The 17,332-nt window shown below is 44.6% G+C and overlaps 1 protein-coding gene across 1 annotated transcript in view; it reads right to left on the bottom strand.

Moving 5' to 3' along the window:
• Positions 1-17,332, bottom strand: part of vax2 (ventral anterior homeobox 2) — a 54,558-nt gene that overhangs the window by 10,215 nt on the left and 27,011 nt on the right. Inside the window, exon 3 of the mRNA XM_002938396.5 lies at positions 12,244-12,431. Within this exon, the coding sequence (XP_002938442.1) occupies positions 12,244-12,431 (188 nt within the window). The remainder of the gene's footprint in view (positions 1-12,243; positions 12,432-17,332) is intronic.

Consider the following 17,332-nt stretch of genomic DNA (forward strand, 5'->3'; position numbering starts at 1 on the left):
GACATATATAAATGATGAAGATGTGAAAGTGAAGAAAACATAAAGAAACACCTGGGTGGGATTCATGGTCTCAAGCTGGAGTCTGGTAGAAATGTGCCGGGGTCTCCTAGCTGACATTCTTACACATTCTACTTAATTAAAAACATGGCTGCCTTGAATGTTCTAACTGTCCTGAGGTTGGGGGGGAGAGCTTTACTCCATACTCCATATATGTCTGCATTATACACAGTGAGTAACCATGAAACAGAATGCATTTTCATCTGATTTTATTTGCCCTTTAGCCCTTATTGACCTTTCCACTCACACACATTGCGGTGCCCTGCTCTTGGAGAAGCCGCATTAGGTACCATACAGATGGTTCTCTGGTACCAACATTGTTCTAGAGTGAGTCTGTAATTGTACATTCTGAAACCGGTAACAATACCAACAGATTAACCGCTCCATGGTTTATATTGGATCAGAACTAGGCACCAAGATCTTCTAGAAGCTGCAAAAGTCTATTTAGACTTTCTGAAAGTACAGCAGAGACTCCACCCTATACTGGGATAATGGCATTTCCTAAATATGGCCATACACGTTAAGATCCACTCGCTTAGCAACCTTCTCCTGATATCCCTACCTATGTGGGCGATATTGGGTGAATCTAGGGTAATTCAATCATTTGGCCCTGGGGCCAAACGATCGAGTGAGAATGCCGGTAATAGGTGCAGTCGGTTGGGGGATCGCATCAATGAGCCAATGCTGTCCCTGATCCGACTAAATTTTTTAACCTGCCCGATCTATATCTTGCCGATTTCAGGCCAAATGTTGGTCAGGCAGGCCTGTTGGTAGTGCCCATACACGGGCCGATAAGCTGCCGAATTGGTCTAAGGGATCCATATCGCCAGCTAGAATTGGCCCGTGTATGGGGACCTTAAGAATCCTGCCAAGCCAGTAAGTAAATTCATGGGCATCCCTGTCTCCAGGACTGGGTCTGAGGACAATGACTGGATGTACGTTATATGGCAGTACTATATAAATAAGGATAATTGAAACCAAGGTAACCACTGTTGGACTGGGGTATTTAGGACCACTGGATACCTCTTAACTATGGGCCTCCACCTTCATCACAGAGGCCTCGCACCCCTGTCACAACCCTCCCCACTGCACTTGCAGATAAACCAGCACTCCTGGGGGGCCAGATGCGATGGGGCCCAAGGAGATTTTCCCCACACCAAGACTTAGTGGGTCAGTTCCACCCTGTAGGTAACCATGGTCAGGAGCTTCCTCTGATTTAACCCCACCATATTAGCAGATGCCAAACTATACCAGAGGTTTTCAGGTGTCCCATAGACACATCTGGAATCGTTATAATAAGAACTTTTGTAATAAGAACTGAAGGATCTCATATTCTGATTGGAAGCCAATTTACATAAAGCATGTGAATAGCGGTATAGTGTGCATTGGGTTTGGCCCCCTGCTGGAATTAGAAAGCAAAATGATGGAGCTCTTAATGGCGATAGAGTCAAAATATCTTTACTTACTCTCCACCCATTAATGGGAAAAATAAATACCATGCGTTTAACTTTTTCTACTTCCTAGCTGCCAAATAAACAGCAGTCCTTCCTTGCTTTATGGCAGGGGTTCTAGACAGACAGGATCAAAGCAAACGTCTCATTGAGCTAGGGTTGCACTGGGGTGTGCAGGGGCCACTGGGTCCCAACCATTGACACCGCCCCACGCCCCAGTCATACTAACTTCTGGGGAGGAACATCAGTGGGAAAGGGCTGATGCTTCCCAGCCGGGATAGGTTCTGGGTCGCCAGGGCCCACTGGGTTTTTTCCTGGTGTTCCGCCAACTCAGTCCAACCCTGCCCTGAGCTGTGAGAGTGAAGGAACCATGAGATAAACCTCAGCTAAGGCAGATTGAGCAAATCCTAAGAACTTAATATATATATATATGAAATCTTATCCCCCCTTTAATGCGAGATTTTAAAAAATACAATTTAGAATGACTTCTTGGACTAAGCTTTGTGTCCGGATAAGGTTAAATCCAGTCGTGTATAAACCCCGGCGCTCTGGTCAGATTTCTATCTCTCCGTTCTGGTGGCAGTGGGTAGCAAGAAATTCAGAAGGGAACAAAAGAAAGATAAAAAAGCAAAGTGATTTGAAACCTCCTGACGGAGCTATTAACGCGAGTCTTGGGAAAGCACTTACTGTAAGAGGAGCGATTTTTGGGCCTGAATTGAGGGGCACGGAGGCTTGTTTTTATAAACAGGCAAATGACTCAGCTGGCAGTCTCGGCTGGCAGCCTTTCAATTATTATTATAAGCGAGCCACCCGCTGGAGCCTTCCATATTTCTTCAACAGCAGCCGCGGGAAAATAAATTGCGATTGGTTATGTGCCCCATCTCTCTTCTACAAACGCAGAAACAAAAGTCGTGTATTTTTTTGTACTAGTGCGGAAGATGCTGATATCCACCTCATGTGAAAATATCCTTTATTTAGTACGGGTGTTAGCTAGGAATACACGTAATAGTCCCATTGTGTGGAGCTTCACATCCGGGTGCAAGGAGAAAGCGCATTAGCGCCAAGGTGAAAATAATATGGCGATGGCGCAAATCAACCATTTATTGTGGAAAAACGTTAATAAATGTTTCCACTAAGCACTTGTTGCTAATGGGGATACCCTGTGGAACAGAAACATATTATTCCAATCTAGTTTTATGGGTGAGTCTACGCCAAGTCAATAGAGTCAACTGCTTATGGCCCCCAGTGCCGGGCCAGGCCAACCAGGCACCCTAGGCAACCGACTGGCCACCTTGCTACACCCCTGCCCACCCAGTGTGAGCGTGCATTCGTGCAATGGGGTATGGTGAAGAGGGATCAGTGGGGAGGGGGCAATGGGGAACAGTGAGACAGGGATTATAAGTGGGGCTGGAGGGCATGGTCTAAGGGTAGGCCAACAAGAGATTCGTGCCTAGCACCCCCACCCAGCATTGTGCCCTAGGCACGTGCCTTTTCTATCTACCCCTAGTTCTGGCCCTGATAGCCCCACATGTAGTGAGGCCACACAGAGTAGCTGTTACAGAAAGAAGGGAGTCGGGCTTAGTGGTAACAAGGACAGTCAGGCAAGATAAAGACAAAAAATGCAAGAAAAGTAGGACATGATGGTGTCAGTAAGCTAAGATGGAGACAGTAAGACAAGATGGAGACAGTAGGGCAAGATGGAGACAGTAGGACAAGATGGAGACAGTAAGACAAGATGGAGACAGTAGGGCAAGATGGAGACAGTAGGACAAGATGGAGACAGTAAGACAAGATGGAGACAGTAGGGCAAGATGGAGACAGTAGGGCAAGATGGGGACAGTAGGACAAGATGGAGACAGTAGGACAAGATGGAGACAGTAGGGCAAGATGGGGACAGTAGTCTAAGATGGATACAGTAGGACAAGATGGAGACAGTAGGACAAGATGGAGACAGTAGGACAAGATGGAGACAGTAGGACAAGATGGAGACAGTAGGGCAAGATGGAGACAGTAGGGCAAGATGGAGACAGTAAGGCAAGATTGATACAGTAGGGCAAGATAGAGACAGTAGGGCAAGATGGGGACAGTAGGGCAAGATGGAGACAGTAGGACAAGATGGAGAGAGTAGGGCAAGATGGAGACAGTAGGGCAAGATGGAGACAGTAGGGCAAGATGGAGACAGTAGGACAAGATGGAGACAGTAGGGCAAGATGGAGACAGTAGGGTAAGAGGGAGACAGTAGAGTAAAAAGAAGCAGTAGGACAAGATGGCTGCAGAGCAACATTGTGATAGTAGAGAAGAGGGTAAAACTGACATGGCAACAGTAGGAAATGATGGAGGCAGTGGGGTAAAAAGTTAGAGCAAAATGGCAAAATGGAGACAGCAGGGCAAGAGGGTAACAGTGGTGAAAAATAGTAATTCTAACATAAAATGGAGGCGGGAGGGAAGATGGTATCAAAAAGGCAACATGGTAACACCAGGGCGAGATAGAATTAGTAATGCAAGATGGCAATAGTAGGCAAAGGCTTCAACACGCAATAGTAGTTGATACAAAGAATGGGGCCATTTATCCCAACCCCCATAGGGGGCCGGGCCCCCAGTTTGGGAAGCTCTCGCTAAACTCTTGTTACATACCATGAAACGTAATCGGCCATTTTCTCTAATCCATTCCATGACTGCCAATCCCATCAGGGCCAATTAGAGATGACAGCTCCCCCCATATAGCGCAGCTATCAGTGTATAAAGGAGAATTACTATAATCCCTAACACCTTACTATCCTGGTACCGGGCAGTTCATGGAAAGGGCAGGAATGCGGCTCAGGCCCCAAGTAGGGGAAATTCACCAAAAGATTAACTTTTTGTAAGGTGGGAACAATGGTTATTGTCCAGTCTTTGTTTTATTTCTTTTAGGGTCAATTATTTTAAATTATTTTTCATATTTGTATTTATTAATCTATATTTTGAGAAAAATACGGTGGGTGACAATATAGGGGGGCCTCAATGGCTGGAGGTGGGCCCTTGAGGTAGAAGTCCTGATGGGCCCTGCACACCCCAGTCTGAAACTGTCAACTGCTCTCTAACTGCTATAGCTACTGATCTTAGCAACAAGGCAATGGCCTGACTGTCAGATTGGGCTGAATCAATATACGTAATAATGGGCAGGAATCAATGGAACCAAAAACACCAATGTAAAATACAGTAAATACCAATATTTTTGTGGTTTATGAAATTATTTATTAATTTACATCTAAATAAATGCCAATTTTTAATTGTTTTCATGATTTTTTTCACAATTTTAAAAGAAATTAAGTGCATGAAGAAGGGCTGAATAGAAAGATAAATAATTACAAAAAAAAATAACATTTCAGCCTTTGCTTTAGGGCAGAAATCAGTGGAAAATGTAAAATAAATACCTTTATTTGGGGATTTTACTTATTTATTTATTAATCAACATTTTATGCAGCCAGTACAAATAAAATAAAGACCAACTGCAAAATAATTTAGATTACTTCAGTCTATAGGGCACTTACAGACAAAGAGACACACCATTACTATAATCTGAAAACTGGCAGAGACTGGATATTTCCCTTTTATTAACATTATTTATATATATATATATTTTTTTTTTCTTTTATCTTCGCTACAGACCTATCACCAACCACTATGTCCTATGAGATTCTAAAGAGTTTAATTTTGGGCAAAAGAGAGTGAAAATGTCCTTCAAATATATATAACAAATGGCCAGACGGATACTTGCTGCTACATGATGCAGAGAAATGAATAGGAAACACACTGGAAGCTATAACTGCTCTGAACGTAATGGGATTTCGCTGGCATTATACTATTCTGCCATGGTTTCCATTTCTATATCAATAACTCTTTGACTTTCTGTTGAGCGAACATTTGATTAAAGCTCTATAAATGGGCCAAATGTATTTTGCAGAAATCCATGAAAGAAAAAAAACAAAATTCCATTTCAAGTATTAGAAAAAGAGATTTGGGTAATAGGAAAAAAAATAAGAGATCTGGGTAATATCTGCAATTAAAGGGCCACTTTATACCTTTCCACAAGTCAATGGGCTACAGATTCTAGTGATCAAGAAACCCAATAGGCTGAACCTAGGGAAAATGTTATATTTCTGGGCACCCCTGTGTTGCACCCCTGGGCGGGGGACCCTATGGCCATGCAAGTGGAACTGGCCAAGTGGTGGCTGCTGCTCCATCGGGCTATTCCTGCTTTGCCATTGATCTGCTTGTGCTGCGGGCATTATGAGTTCATTGGTCGGCACAGCTTGTAATAGCAGTACGGCCCGCATCCGCAACTGTGCCTTCCGCCCCGTGCCCTGTGCATGACCCGCTCAGCTGCCACACTGGTGACCTCAAAGGTTTAAGCCATAAGCTCTGCACTTGTCACCCCTTAGGCTCAGGGATTAAACTGTGATATGGATGGAGCTTTGCTCTCTGCCCTTGTCACGGTATATCCCATTGTGCTGCAATGTATATATTCTCCTTATCGTACTGTATCTGCGGGATCGACTTATGGCAACCAGAGACCTAAACGGATACAGAAGTCAGGGAATAGCAAATGTATAGGTGTGTGATAATCTATCCCCATAGTGAAATACATAGGGCTAATGTACCCCCTACTGTAAATGATAAGGATATTAGCAGTCACTGAGGGGTTCTGTGCCCATATAAAGGCACAAGGCTGCAGGCTGAGTTATACAGGGAACTCTGAGTATCACTCATGTATTATAAGGGATAATGTACCCCCTACTGTAAATGATAAGGATATTAGCAGTCACTGAGGGGTTCTGTGCCCATATAAAGGCACAAGGCTGCAGGCTGAGTTATACAGGGAACTCTGAGTATCACTCATGTATTATAAGGGATAATGTACCCCCTACTGTAAATGATAAGGATATTAGCAGTCACTGAGGGGTTCTGTGACCATATAAAGGCACAAGGCTGCAGGCTGAGTTAGACAGGGAACTCTGAGTATCACTCATGTATTATAAGGGATAATGTACCCCCTACTGTAAATGATAAGGATATTAGCAGTCACTGAGGGGTTCTGTGCCCATATAAAGGCACAAGGCTGCAGGCTGAGTTATACAGGGAACTCTGAGTATCACTCATGTATTATAAGGGATAATGTACCCCCTACTGTAAATGATAAGGATATTAGCAGTCACTGAGGGGTTCTGTGCCCATATAAAGGCACAAGGCTGCAGGCTGAGTTAGACAGGGAACTCTGAGTATCACTCATGTATTATAAGGGATAATGTACCCCCTACTGTAAATGATAAGGATATTAGCAGTCACTGAGGGGTTCTGTGCCCATATAAAGGCACAAGGCTACTGAGTTATACAGGGAACTCTGAGTATCACTCATGTATTATAAGGGATAATGTACCCCCTACTGTAAATGATAAGGATATTAGCAGTCACTGAGGGGTTCTGTGCCCATATAAAGGCACAAGGCTGCAGGCTGAGTTATACAGGGAACTCTGAGTATCACTCATGTATTATAAGGGATAATGTACCCCCTACTGTAAATGATAAGGATATTAGCAGTCACTGAGGGGTTCTGTGCCCATATAAAGACACAAGGCTACTGAGTTATAAAGCTCAGGGATCGATAGATGATAAATGAGATAGATAGATAGATAGATGATAAATGGGATGGATAAAAGTAGTACATAAATAGATGTTAGAATAGAGAACTATATAAATACGAGGCTAAATGTATTTGGATCCTGTTAGGCAGAGAGATACACAGAGGCAGATATAAGTCCATAGAGAGATACACAGAGGCAGATATAAGTCCATAGAGAGATACACAGAGGCAGATATAAGTACATAGAGAGATACACAGAGGCAGATATAAGTACATAGAGAGATACACAGAGGCAGATATAAGTACATAGAGAGATACACAGAGGCAGATATAAGTCCATAGAGAGATACACAGAGGCAGATATAAGTACATAGAGAGATACACAGAGGCAGATATAAGTACATAGAGAGATACACAGAGGCAGATATAAGTACATAGAGAGATACACAGAGGCAGATATAAGTACATAGAGAGATACACAGAGGCAGATATAAGTACATAGAGAGATACACAGAGGCAGATATAAGTCCATAGAGAGATACACAGAGGCAGATATAAGTCCATAGAGAGATACACACTGACAGACTAATGAATGTAGATGGATCTCAGTATTATGACACACTGAATAGAGGCACAAAGCAAACATGAATATTCTCATAACCCCTCGCAGTAATACAGACACGTATACGGCAGCGCAGGAATAATCAGAGGGGGGGGGGGAAGCTCCGTGCCCCGGAGAAACTGCATCCAGCGACCTACTTTCCTGCAGCTGCTGCATTCAGCCCTGTGTATAAGTACGGGGGGAGCAGCTGCCGCCTGAACTTCTAACCTATAAGCGTATATTAACCTCCCGCTGACCCGCACTGTAACCTATGGGCCCTATATGTTATATATCAGCGGGGCCACAGGGACAGCAGCTGGAACTAGGGCTTTGTCACTGATGCCCCTCTTATTCAATTACCCCAGCCTTAGCCATAGTGTCATACACTAACATACACCGAATTATCTGCTGTTTTAATGGCACTATTAATCCATCTGTCCCGCCATTTCCTATTGGTTTGTATGGCAGGGAAGGGACTGGGGCTGTGGGATAGCAGGTATAGTAGGGAGAGATGGTGCCTATAGTAGCAGTGGGGGGATAATAGCCTCTGGGAAGGGACTGGGGCTGTGGGATAGCAGGTATAGTAGGGAGAGATGGTGCCTATAGTAGCAGTGGGGGGATAATAGCCTCTGGGAAGGGACTGGGGCTGTGGGATAGCAGGTATAGTAGGGAGAGATGGTGCCTATAGTAGCAGTGGGGGGGATAATAGCCTCTGGGAAGGGACTAGGGCTGTGGGATAGCAGGTATAGTAGGGAGAGATGGTGCCTATAGTAGCAGTGGGGGGATAATAGCCTCTGGGAAGGGACTAGGGCTGTGGGATAGCAGGTATAGTAGGGAGAGATGGTGCCTATAGTAGCAGTGGGATAATAGCCTCTGGGAAGGGACTGGGGCTGTGGGATAGCAGGTATAGTAGGGAGAGATGGTGCCTATAGTAGCAGTGGGATAATAGCCTCTGGGAAGGAACTGGGGCTGTGGGATAGCAGGTATAGTAGGGAGAGATGGTGCCTATAGTAGCAGTGGGGGGATAATAGCCTCTGGGAAGGGACTGGGGCTGTGGGATAGCAGGTATAGTAGGGAGAGATGGTGCCTATAGTAGCAGTGTGGGATAATAGCCTCTGGGAAGGGACTGGGGCTGTGGGATAGCAGGTATAGTAGGGAGAGATGGTGCCTATAGTAGCAGTGGGGGGATAATAGCCTCTGGGAAGGGACTGGGGCTGTGGGATAGCAGGTATAGTAGGGAGAGATGGTGCCTATAGTAGCAGTGGGGGGATAATAGCCTCTGGGAAGGGGCTGGGGCTGTGGGATAGCAGGTATAGTAGGGAGAGATGGTGCCTATAGTAGCAGTGGGGGGATAATAGCCTCTGGGAAGGGACTGGGGCTGTGGGATAGCAGGTATAGTAGGGAGAGATGGTGCCTATAGTAGCAGTGGAATAATTAACTCAAAAATATCTCTAGTGCAAAGTAGAACTCTCTTTGTGGGTAGTAAATATAGGCATCTGTTCTGGGCTATGAACATTGCGGGGCTGCTTAGCAGAAGTTAAAAGTAGGATGAATAACGGACGAGCAGGGCAAACAGGAGAGTATAATTACTGCCCATGCTGCCCTCCTAAGTTGTTCTGTTCAAACGTAGCTAAAGGGTAATAGACTTCATCTATCAAAGTCAACTTTGCACTGGGCTTTGGCCTCAAATAGGTTGGTCGCCTTTAACTTAACTTTTAGTATGGTGTAGAGGGTGACAATCTGAGACATTTGCAATTGGTCTTCATGGAATATAAATAGGAGATGGCCCAAATAAAAATGCAAGTAATAAAAAGTTACAGTAATTGTAGCCCCACAGAGCAATAGATTTTGGCTGCCGGGGTCAGTGACCCCTATTTTTTAAGAAAAAAAGAAGGCAAATAATTAAAAAAACTATAAAAAGGAAGACCAATTGAAAAGTCGCTTAGATTTAGCCATTCTACAACATACTAAAAGTTAACTCAAAGGTGAACAACCAAGGTAGGCAACACAAGACCAAACCTGAGTAAAGGGTTAACCCGCGGAAAGCCCTAGCGGGAGCGTATCGGTTACATTAACCAGTTTTTCCCCAGCGCCTCCAGCAGTGACACAATAACACTCCCCTGATTACACGGCGAGTCAATAGTTCTCCGCTGCTCCGTAATTAAAGCAGGTAATTATATGTGTGTAATGCGCCACTGATAAGTAGAGGAACGCCATTCAAGGTGTCTCTGTATTTGTAAACAATGTCATAATTGTCCCGATGGCTAATTAAATAGCGTAGGAGTGCGCCTTTCACAAACATCTCTCATCTCATTCCTGCCAACAGAACTAATGTCCCAGACGTGCCCCGGCTTTCCCATTCTGCTCATTACACGCAATAACAATATGGCAGCTACAAAGCAACAACCCCCCCTGGTCCATTCTGCAGAATAAAGATGGGTTCTGCATCAACAACACCCCCCCCCCCCAGCCAAGGCTACAACATTTGGTTGCAAGGCACCGTTGCAATTTAGGATCTATGTTAGTAGATTCGCCCCCCCAACCCCCACGGATATGTCAAGACTGTTTGCCCAAAACTGGCCAATAGCAGAGGAACTAGTGTTAGGCCAGTACATTGTTATTGGCTGTAAGGGGACCTGTCACCCTAATAAAAGAATTCCAAAATATTTTCTGTTGGGTTAGTCCAGCATAATAAACTTCACTTACACTATATAAATTATTTATATTTTGTTTCTTTCAGTCTTGGAATTATACAACTACAGCAAGCAGGCAGCCGCCATTTTGTTAGTAAGTGGGACGTACCCACCGTACCCTTTAAATGGGTAGTTCACCTTTAAATTAACTCTTAGTACGATGTAGATACTGATGTTCTGCGACTATTTGCAATTAGTCTTTACAGTATTTTAGCTTTTTGTTCAGCAGCTCTTGGTATTTCAACAGCCATCTGGTTACTAGGGTCTTATTTACCCTAGCAACAAGGCAATGGCTTGAATGAGAATCTGAACATGAATAAGAGAGAGACAGAATAGGAAGATAAGGAATAAAAAGTAACAATGACAATAAAACTGTAGCCTCATAGAGAAATAGGTTTTGGCTGCCGGGGTCAGTGACCCCCCATTTGAAAAATAGAAAAAAGCAGAAGAAAAGAAGGTAAATAATTACTAAACTATAGAAAGCAAATAATGAAGGCCAATTGCAAAGTTGCTAGGAATAGGACATTCTATAACGTACTAAGGGGTATATTTATCGTGCTGTGTAAAAAGTGGAGTGAAGCCCAGGGCAACCAATCAGCAATTAGATTTCAACAGTTACAAAACCAAAGCAAAGCATCTGATTGGCTGCTATGAGCAACAGCACCGGTAATGTTTTACTCCATTTTTTACACAGCATGATAAATATACCCCTAAGAGTTAACTTGAATGGGAACTGCCCCAATTGCATTAATTTACCCCTAAAGGGTAGTCGCAACGTCATAGCCCTACTCATTTTACATCATCGCCCTGTCCCCTTTTGTGCCTGCCCCCACCTGTCAGTATAAACTTTCTATAAAGGTGGGAACAAACAGGTATAACTTCCCCATAGGAGTATGAATGGGCAGGTTATGGAGGGGGCAGGTAATGAGCGATCCATTGGTAGGAATCACAGAGGGTTGGATGGGATATATATATGTATATAGATATAGTTTGTCAACCCATTACTGGCAATTGATTCCATTTGGAATGGTAGAACTTAATAGAGTTTTTATTCAATTAAACTTGTTTGCATTAGGGATCATTTATTATGTGTAGAGCAGGGTCCCAATGGCACAATCTGTACATGGAGCAACTGGCACCGGTCCCGGCAATCCGAGAGGGAGCACAGAGACCTTCAAGTCCCCCCCTTCCCCTCTGGTCTGCAATGCTGTATTCATGAAGTGTGGGCAAACCCCTCCTGCCCCGTAACCATCCCCTAACTTGCACATCATTCAGGCAGGCACAGGTTGCAGTTGGGCCCTGTACTTACCATCTGCCCTAGGGTATTTGGCAAAGCTGCCTTACACCTGCAGATGCCGGCCTTTACACTTTGCCCCAGACTTTTTATCAGGCTCAAGGTGCTGCCCAACCATTAATACAATAAAAATAATAGGAGTCATTTACATAGACCCTGGAAAGAAGTGCAAAAGTGCTCCCCTTAGTACTTATTCAAAAGAACACTTCTGTCAAGGGTCTAGGTCAGGGGTGCCCAGACTTTGGCCCTGGGAGATCTACTTTTGACTCGACTGGTGGACCGCGATCGACGCATTGGCCACTCCTGGTCTAGGTACAGTACATGACTCCTATTACTTTCATTGGTTTGATGGTTGGGTTGATTTAATTTTAAGTTAAATGTTGCAAAACTCACCTTGTATAGAAAGAACATTCCCTGACAACTAACCGTCTAAATGTCTACATCAACTAATTATATACAGTAGGTCAAATTTACCAACATATGTCTATGGTGCATAGTAAGTTTGGCACAATGTGTGGCTTCCTTACCTGGGTTTCCGACAGATTGAGTTGCCTGGCCAGCTCTGTCCTCTCTCTGCCAACAACATACTGGCACCTCTGGAATTCCAGCTCCAGGCGGTAAAGCTGTTCAGCTGTGAAGGACGTTCTGGTACGTTTGGGCCGATCCAGATCCAAGCCCTTTGGGAGAACAATCTCCCTAATCGTCCCTTTGGCATCTAGAAAAGAAACCGGAGAGGTATGAGTTAGTGAAGAGACACTGATGTTCACTCTCAGAGTAATGATTGGTTGCCGCTGTGCTGGTCATATAACTGGGTGCAGAACTTCAGCCCAAACAGACCTTCTTCAGCTCCCATGCTGGTTGTGTATTAATAGAGGCCAGGGCTCTAGTTGGTTACACAGGCCAAACTACATGAAGTCCAGTGGATTGTGTGTACAGATACCCAGAAATCAGCTTGACATGGCAACTGCCAATCCATACGATAAGTGTCAGTGCCTTATTTATTGTGTACTTGTGATTGGTCACTTAAAAGTAAATGTAGTGTGTGACAAATGTTGATTGTTGTGCATTACACATCATACTGTAGGTTCAGGTGTAGCCAAGACAAAAAATAATCATTCATTGCATTCAGCCTTACTGGCCTTCATGCAACACCCCATCTACAGGGTTTGGGAACCTGTGCTCTATGAGTGGCACCAAAACCATTCAAGATATCCAAGATATTTCAGGGCTTTGGTTTCTTTCATAAACTCACTTGGTGTAAGGTTGCTGGTAGTTTATACCCCACTAGCACTTTTATCTGAATTGCTTTCTTTCATTCTATTCATTCTATATTGTTGGACAACTGGAATTGCCGTAAGCATGGAACATGCTGGTAACACAGATAGACATGAGCTTTCTATTCATGAAACACTAGGTCCTCTATGATGAAAAAAAGTTTTTCCTGGAGCTGCCTTCAAAGTCTGCCATTGTGTAGAACATTTAGAGATAAACATATTGGTTATGTTTCTAAATCTTCCACAATTAACTGGAGGAATGGAGGCACCAAGCTAGTATGCAGGTGCCTATGCACCTACTTTATTAAAGCTATCCATACCAGCAGATCTTACCCCAATATGGCCACCTTGAGGTGGGCAATATCAGGCTGGTCCAGTTGCTTTGCCCTCAGGTCGAAGGACTGGATCACAACGAGTTGAAATGTACAAACAAGCTGCTCTTTCCTTAATGTGCCAAGATGATCTGATCGCTTGGCCCTCATCACAACCATGTTAAATGTAGGCCATCGGGGCAATGACCGCCTCAATGACCCAACAGGATTTTTAAACCCGCCTCATCAATATCTGCCCGAATGATTTTAGTAGACTCAACACATGACATGGTAGGTCCTGGTACACATGCCCCAGACCTTCAGCTTAAGGAAAATCCCTGTTCAAATCTTGCACAAATAGGCCATGTCTATGTTCCCCATGGAGGCACAAACATGTAAGGCTACCATTTTACATTATGTAAAGCGTGTTGGAACCTTTTAATAAATAGTTAAGGAACAACAAGTGATTGTGGCCAAGTTTGCCCAAGCCTATTTCTGCAAGATTTAGGTTGAAGACACACGGAGCTACTAGTAGCAGCTACTAAAATAGGCAATTCTGATCATTTTCTGATAATTGTCTCTATGTGTGTGTTTAGCAGAGGCAATTCTCAGTATTGTCTATGGCAGGGGATTTTCTGGTGTTTAGTAGCTGTGAAAAAGTAGCTGCTACTAGTAGCTCCGTGTGTCTTCACCCACCCTAAATTTAAAAACTTCTGGCAGCAGCCTGACTGAAACCAGGAAAGTTTCCCCATAATTTGAGGTTCAGTCCTTAATGGCCATGTAGATATATTTCCAGCCATAACATTTCTACAATATAAAACACATCTTATAACAGTGAGGTCTATATCATATTTCCAGCAGATCTGATGTACTGTGCATATGAACATACCGAATCCAGTTATTGTCGAATTAATATTTCAAGCCTATGAAATGAAAGGGCTATTTTCATCTAATAACTGGGATAAGGTTTTATGCTCTTTCGCCAAGCGCAGAGGGTTATTTCAGGTCGGAACGGAGTCTATTTATACCCGGCACTGTAAGTTACGCGGCTTCTGAGCAGGGACCTAGATACAGAAACACTGACACAAGGAGCCCTTGTTTAATGTCTGGAAAATGCATAATAAAATAATAATGCATTAATGCTAATTACACTGAATGCTGAGTTTCTCCAATGTGGAAAAAAAACCTAACTTAATAAAGGAAAAGGTATTGTACCCTAACCAAATCCTATACTATATCAGGGTGACCCCAATGTTTCTATATATATGGGGTGAGTGCTTATTTGTGCCCTGGGTACCCCTGGAACTATAGCAGGGTGACTGTTACCCCAATGTTTCTATATATCTGTAACCTTGTTATGGGCTAAGGGGGCCCAGCCTGAAGGCCAGTTAGGGGGGGATTTGGGGTGAGTGCTTATTTGTGCCCTGGGTACCCCTGGAACTATAGCAGGGTGACTGTTACCCCAATGTTTCTATATATCTGTAACCTTGTTATGGGCTAAGGGGGCCCAGCCTGAAGGCCAGTTAGGGGGGGATTTGGGGTGAGTGCTTATTTGTGCCCTGGGTACCCCTGGAACTATAGCAGGGTGACTGTTACCCCAATGTTTCTATATATCTGTAACCTTGTTATGGGCTAAGGGGGCCCAGCCTGAAGGCCAGTTAGGGGGGGATTTGGGGTGAGTGCTTATTTGTGCCCTGGGTACCCCTGGAACTATAGCGGGGTGACTGTTACCCCAATGTTTCTATATATCTGTAACCTTGTTATCGGCTAATGGGGCCCAGCCTGAAGGCCAGTTAGGGGGGGGTTTTGTGGTGAGTGCTTATTTGTGCCCTGGGTACCCCTGAAACTATAGCAGGGTGACTGTTACCCCAATGTTCCTATATATCTGTAACCTTGTTATGGGCTAAGGGGGCCCAGCCTGAAGGCCAGTTAAGGGGGGATTTGGGGTAAGTGCTTATTTGTGCCCTGGGTACCCCTGGAACTATAGCGGGGTGACTGTTACCCCAATGTTTCTATATATCTGTAACCTTGTTATGGGCTAAGGGGCCCAGCCTGAAGGCCAGTTAGGGGGGGATTTGGGGTGAGTGCTTATTTGTGCCCTGGGTACCCCTGGAACTATAGCAGGGTGACTGTTACCCCCAATGTTTCTATATATCTGTAACCTTGTTATGGGCTAAGGGGGCCCAGCCTGAAGGCCAGTTAGGGGGGGATTTGGGGTGAGTGCTTATTTGTGCCCTGGGTACCCCTGGAACTATAACGGGGTGACTGTTACCCAATGTTTCTATATATCTGTAACCTTGTTATGGGCTAAGGGGGCCCAGCCTGAAGGCCAGTTAGGGGGGGATTTGGGGTGAGTGCTTATTTGTGCCCTGGGTACCCCTGGAACTATAGCGGGGTGACTGTTACCCCAATGTTTCTATATATCTGTAACCTTGTTATCGGCTAATGGGGCCCAGCCTGAAGGCCAGTTAGGGGGGGGGTTGTGGTGAGTGCTTATTTGTGCCCTGGGTACCCCTGAAACTATAGCAGGGTGACTGTTACCCCAATGTTCCTATATATCTGTAACCTTGTTATGGGCTAAGGGGGCCCAGCCTGAAGGCCAGTTAAGGGGGGATTTGGGGTAAGTGCTTATTTGTGCCCTGGGTACCCCTGGAACTATAGCGGGGTGACTGTTACCCCAATGTTTCTATATATCTGTAACCTTGTTATGGGCTAAGGGGCCCAGCCTGAAGGCCAGTTAGGGGGGGATTTGGGGTGAGTGCTTATTTGTGCCCTGGGTACCCCTGGAACTATAGCAGGGTGACTGTTACCCCAATGTTTCTATATATCTGTAACCTTGTTATGGGCTAAGGGGGCCCAGCCTGAAGGCCAGTTAGGGGGGGATTTGGGGTGAGTGCTTATTTGTGCCCTGGGTACCCCTGGAACTATAGCGGGGTGACTGTTACCCCAATGTTTCTATATATCTGTAACCTTGTTATGGGCTAAGGGGGCCCAGCCTGAAGGCCAGTTAGGGGGGGATTTGGGGTGAGTGCTTATTTGTGCCCTGGGTACCCCTGGAACTATAACGGGGTGACTGTTACCCAATGTTTCTATATATCTGTAACCTTGTTATGGGCTAAGGGGGCCCAGCCTGAAGGCAAAGTAGGGGGTGAGTGGGGAAAAGTGGTTTGACCTTGAAAATAGCGAATGAGTTGGTATGGGTGCACTCAGCCTGCAGAGTTACTAAGTCTTATGCACAAACGGCAACCAACCAGAAACCCATGTTACCTGCAACTGCCTACAAGAATATCACTGTGACATCAATGGGGAACCCAAGGGAGGGAGAAGTAGATAAAAAGGAAAGGTTGGTGCTAAATTAAGGAGAATTGTCTCCCAGAACCAACCCAGAAGTTTTTAAAGGAGCCTTGTATATTCATGCCTATGAAATGAGCTTTTATCACATCTACAAAATAAACCAGATTCAGAAAAATATTGCAGCATATGGAACCACAGCATAGATGAGATCAGATGCAGTCACCCAATCACAAAGTCAAGAGTAGCCAATGAAAGTGATTACGGTTTATGGTCACTTCAGGGCCACATACTATGGGTTCTGGAAAATACCCGAGGGGGCTGCTGTAAGATGCCATAGGCTGTTTGGGCATCTGTGTAGTGGAAATGCCAAGGCCTATTTTGAATCCCAAGCCTATTCTGAGTGATGTATATAATCAAGACAAAGTCAGTAAGAGTTTAGAGAAGAAAAACCAGAAGACCCCCCTCCAGGGCTGTATTTGGATCCGGTGCCACCCTAGGTACCAGACCTAAACACACCAGGAAGTGATATTACTTCTGCTATGTGTGACATCACTTCCACTTTACATTGCCCTCTGAACCCTAACCCACCCCCCCCCCAATGGATTTGTATAGGTATGATCTGGTGGCTGGGGAGTATTTCATTTTTAATTTTTTTAATTTTACTGATTATATAGGCACCAAGGGCCACCCACAGGCCTTCCCTTGCCTATATACAGTATAAAAACGGCCTTTGGTAC

The sequence above is a fragment of the Xenopus tropicalis genome, chromosome 1 (genome assembly GCF_000004195.4).
Source record: "Xenopus tropicalis strain Nigerian chromosome 1, UCB_Xtro_10.0, whole genome shotgun sequence".
In the NCBI taxonomy this organism is placed as follows: Eukaryota; Metazoa; Chordata; class Amphibia; order Anura; family Pipidae; genus Xenopus; species Xenopus tropicalis.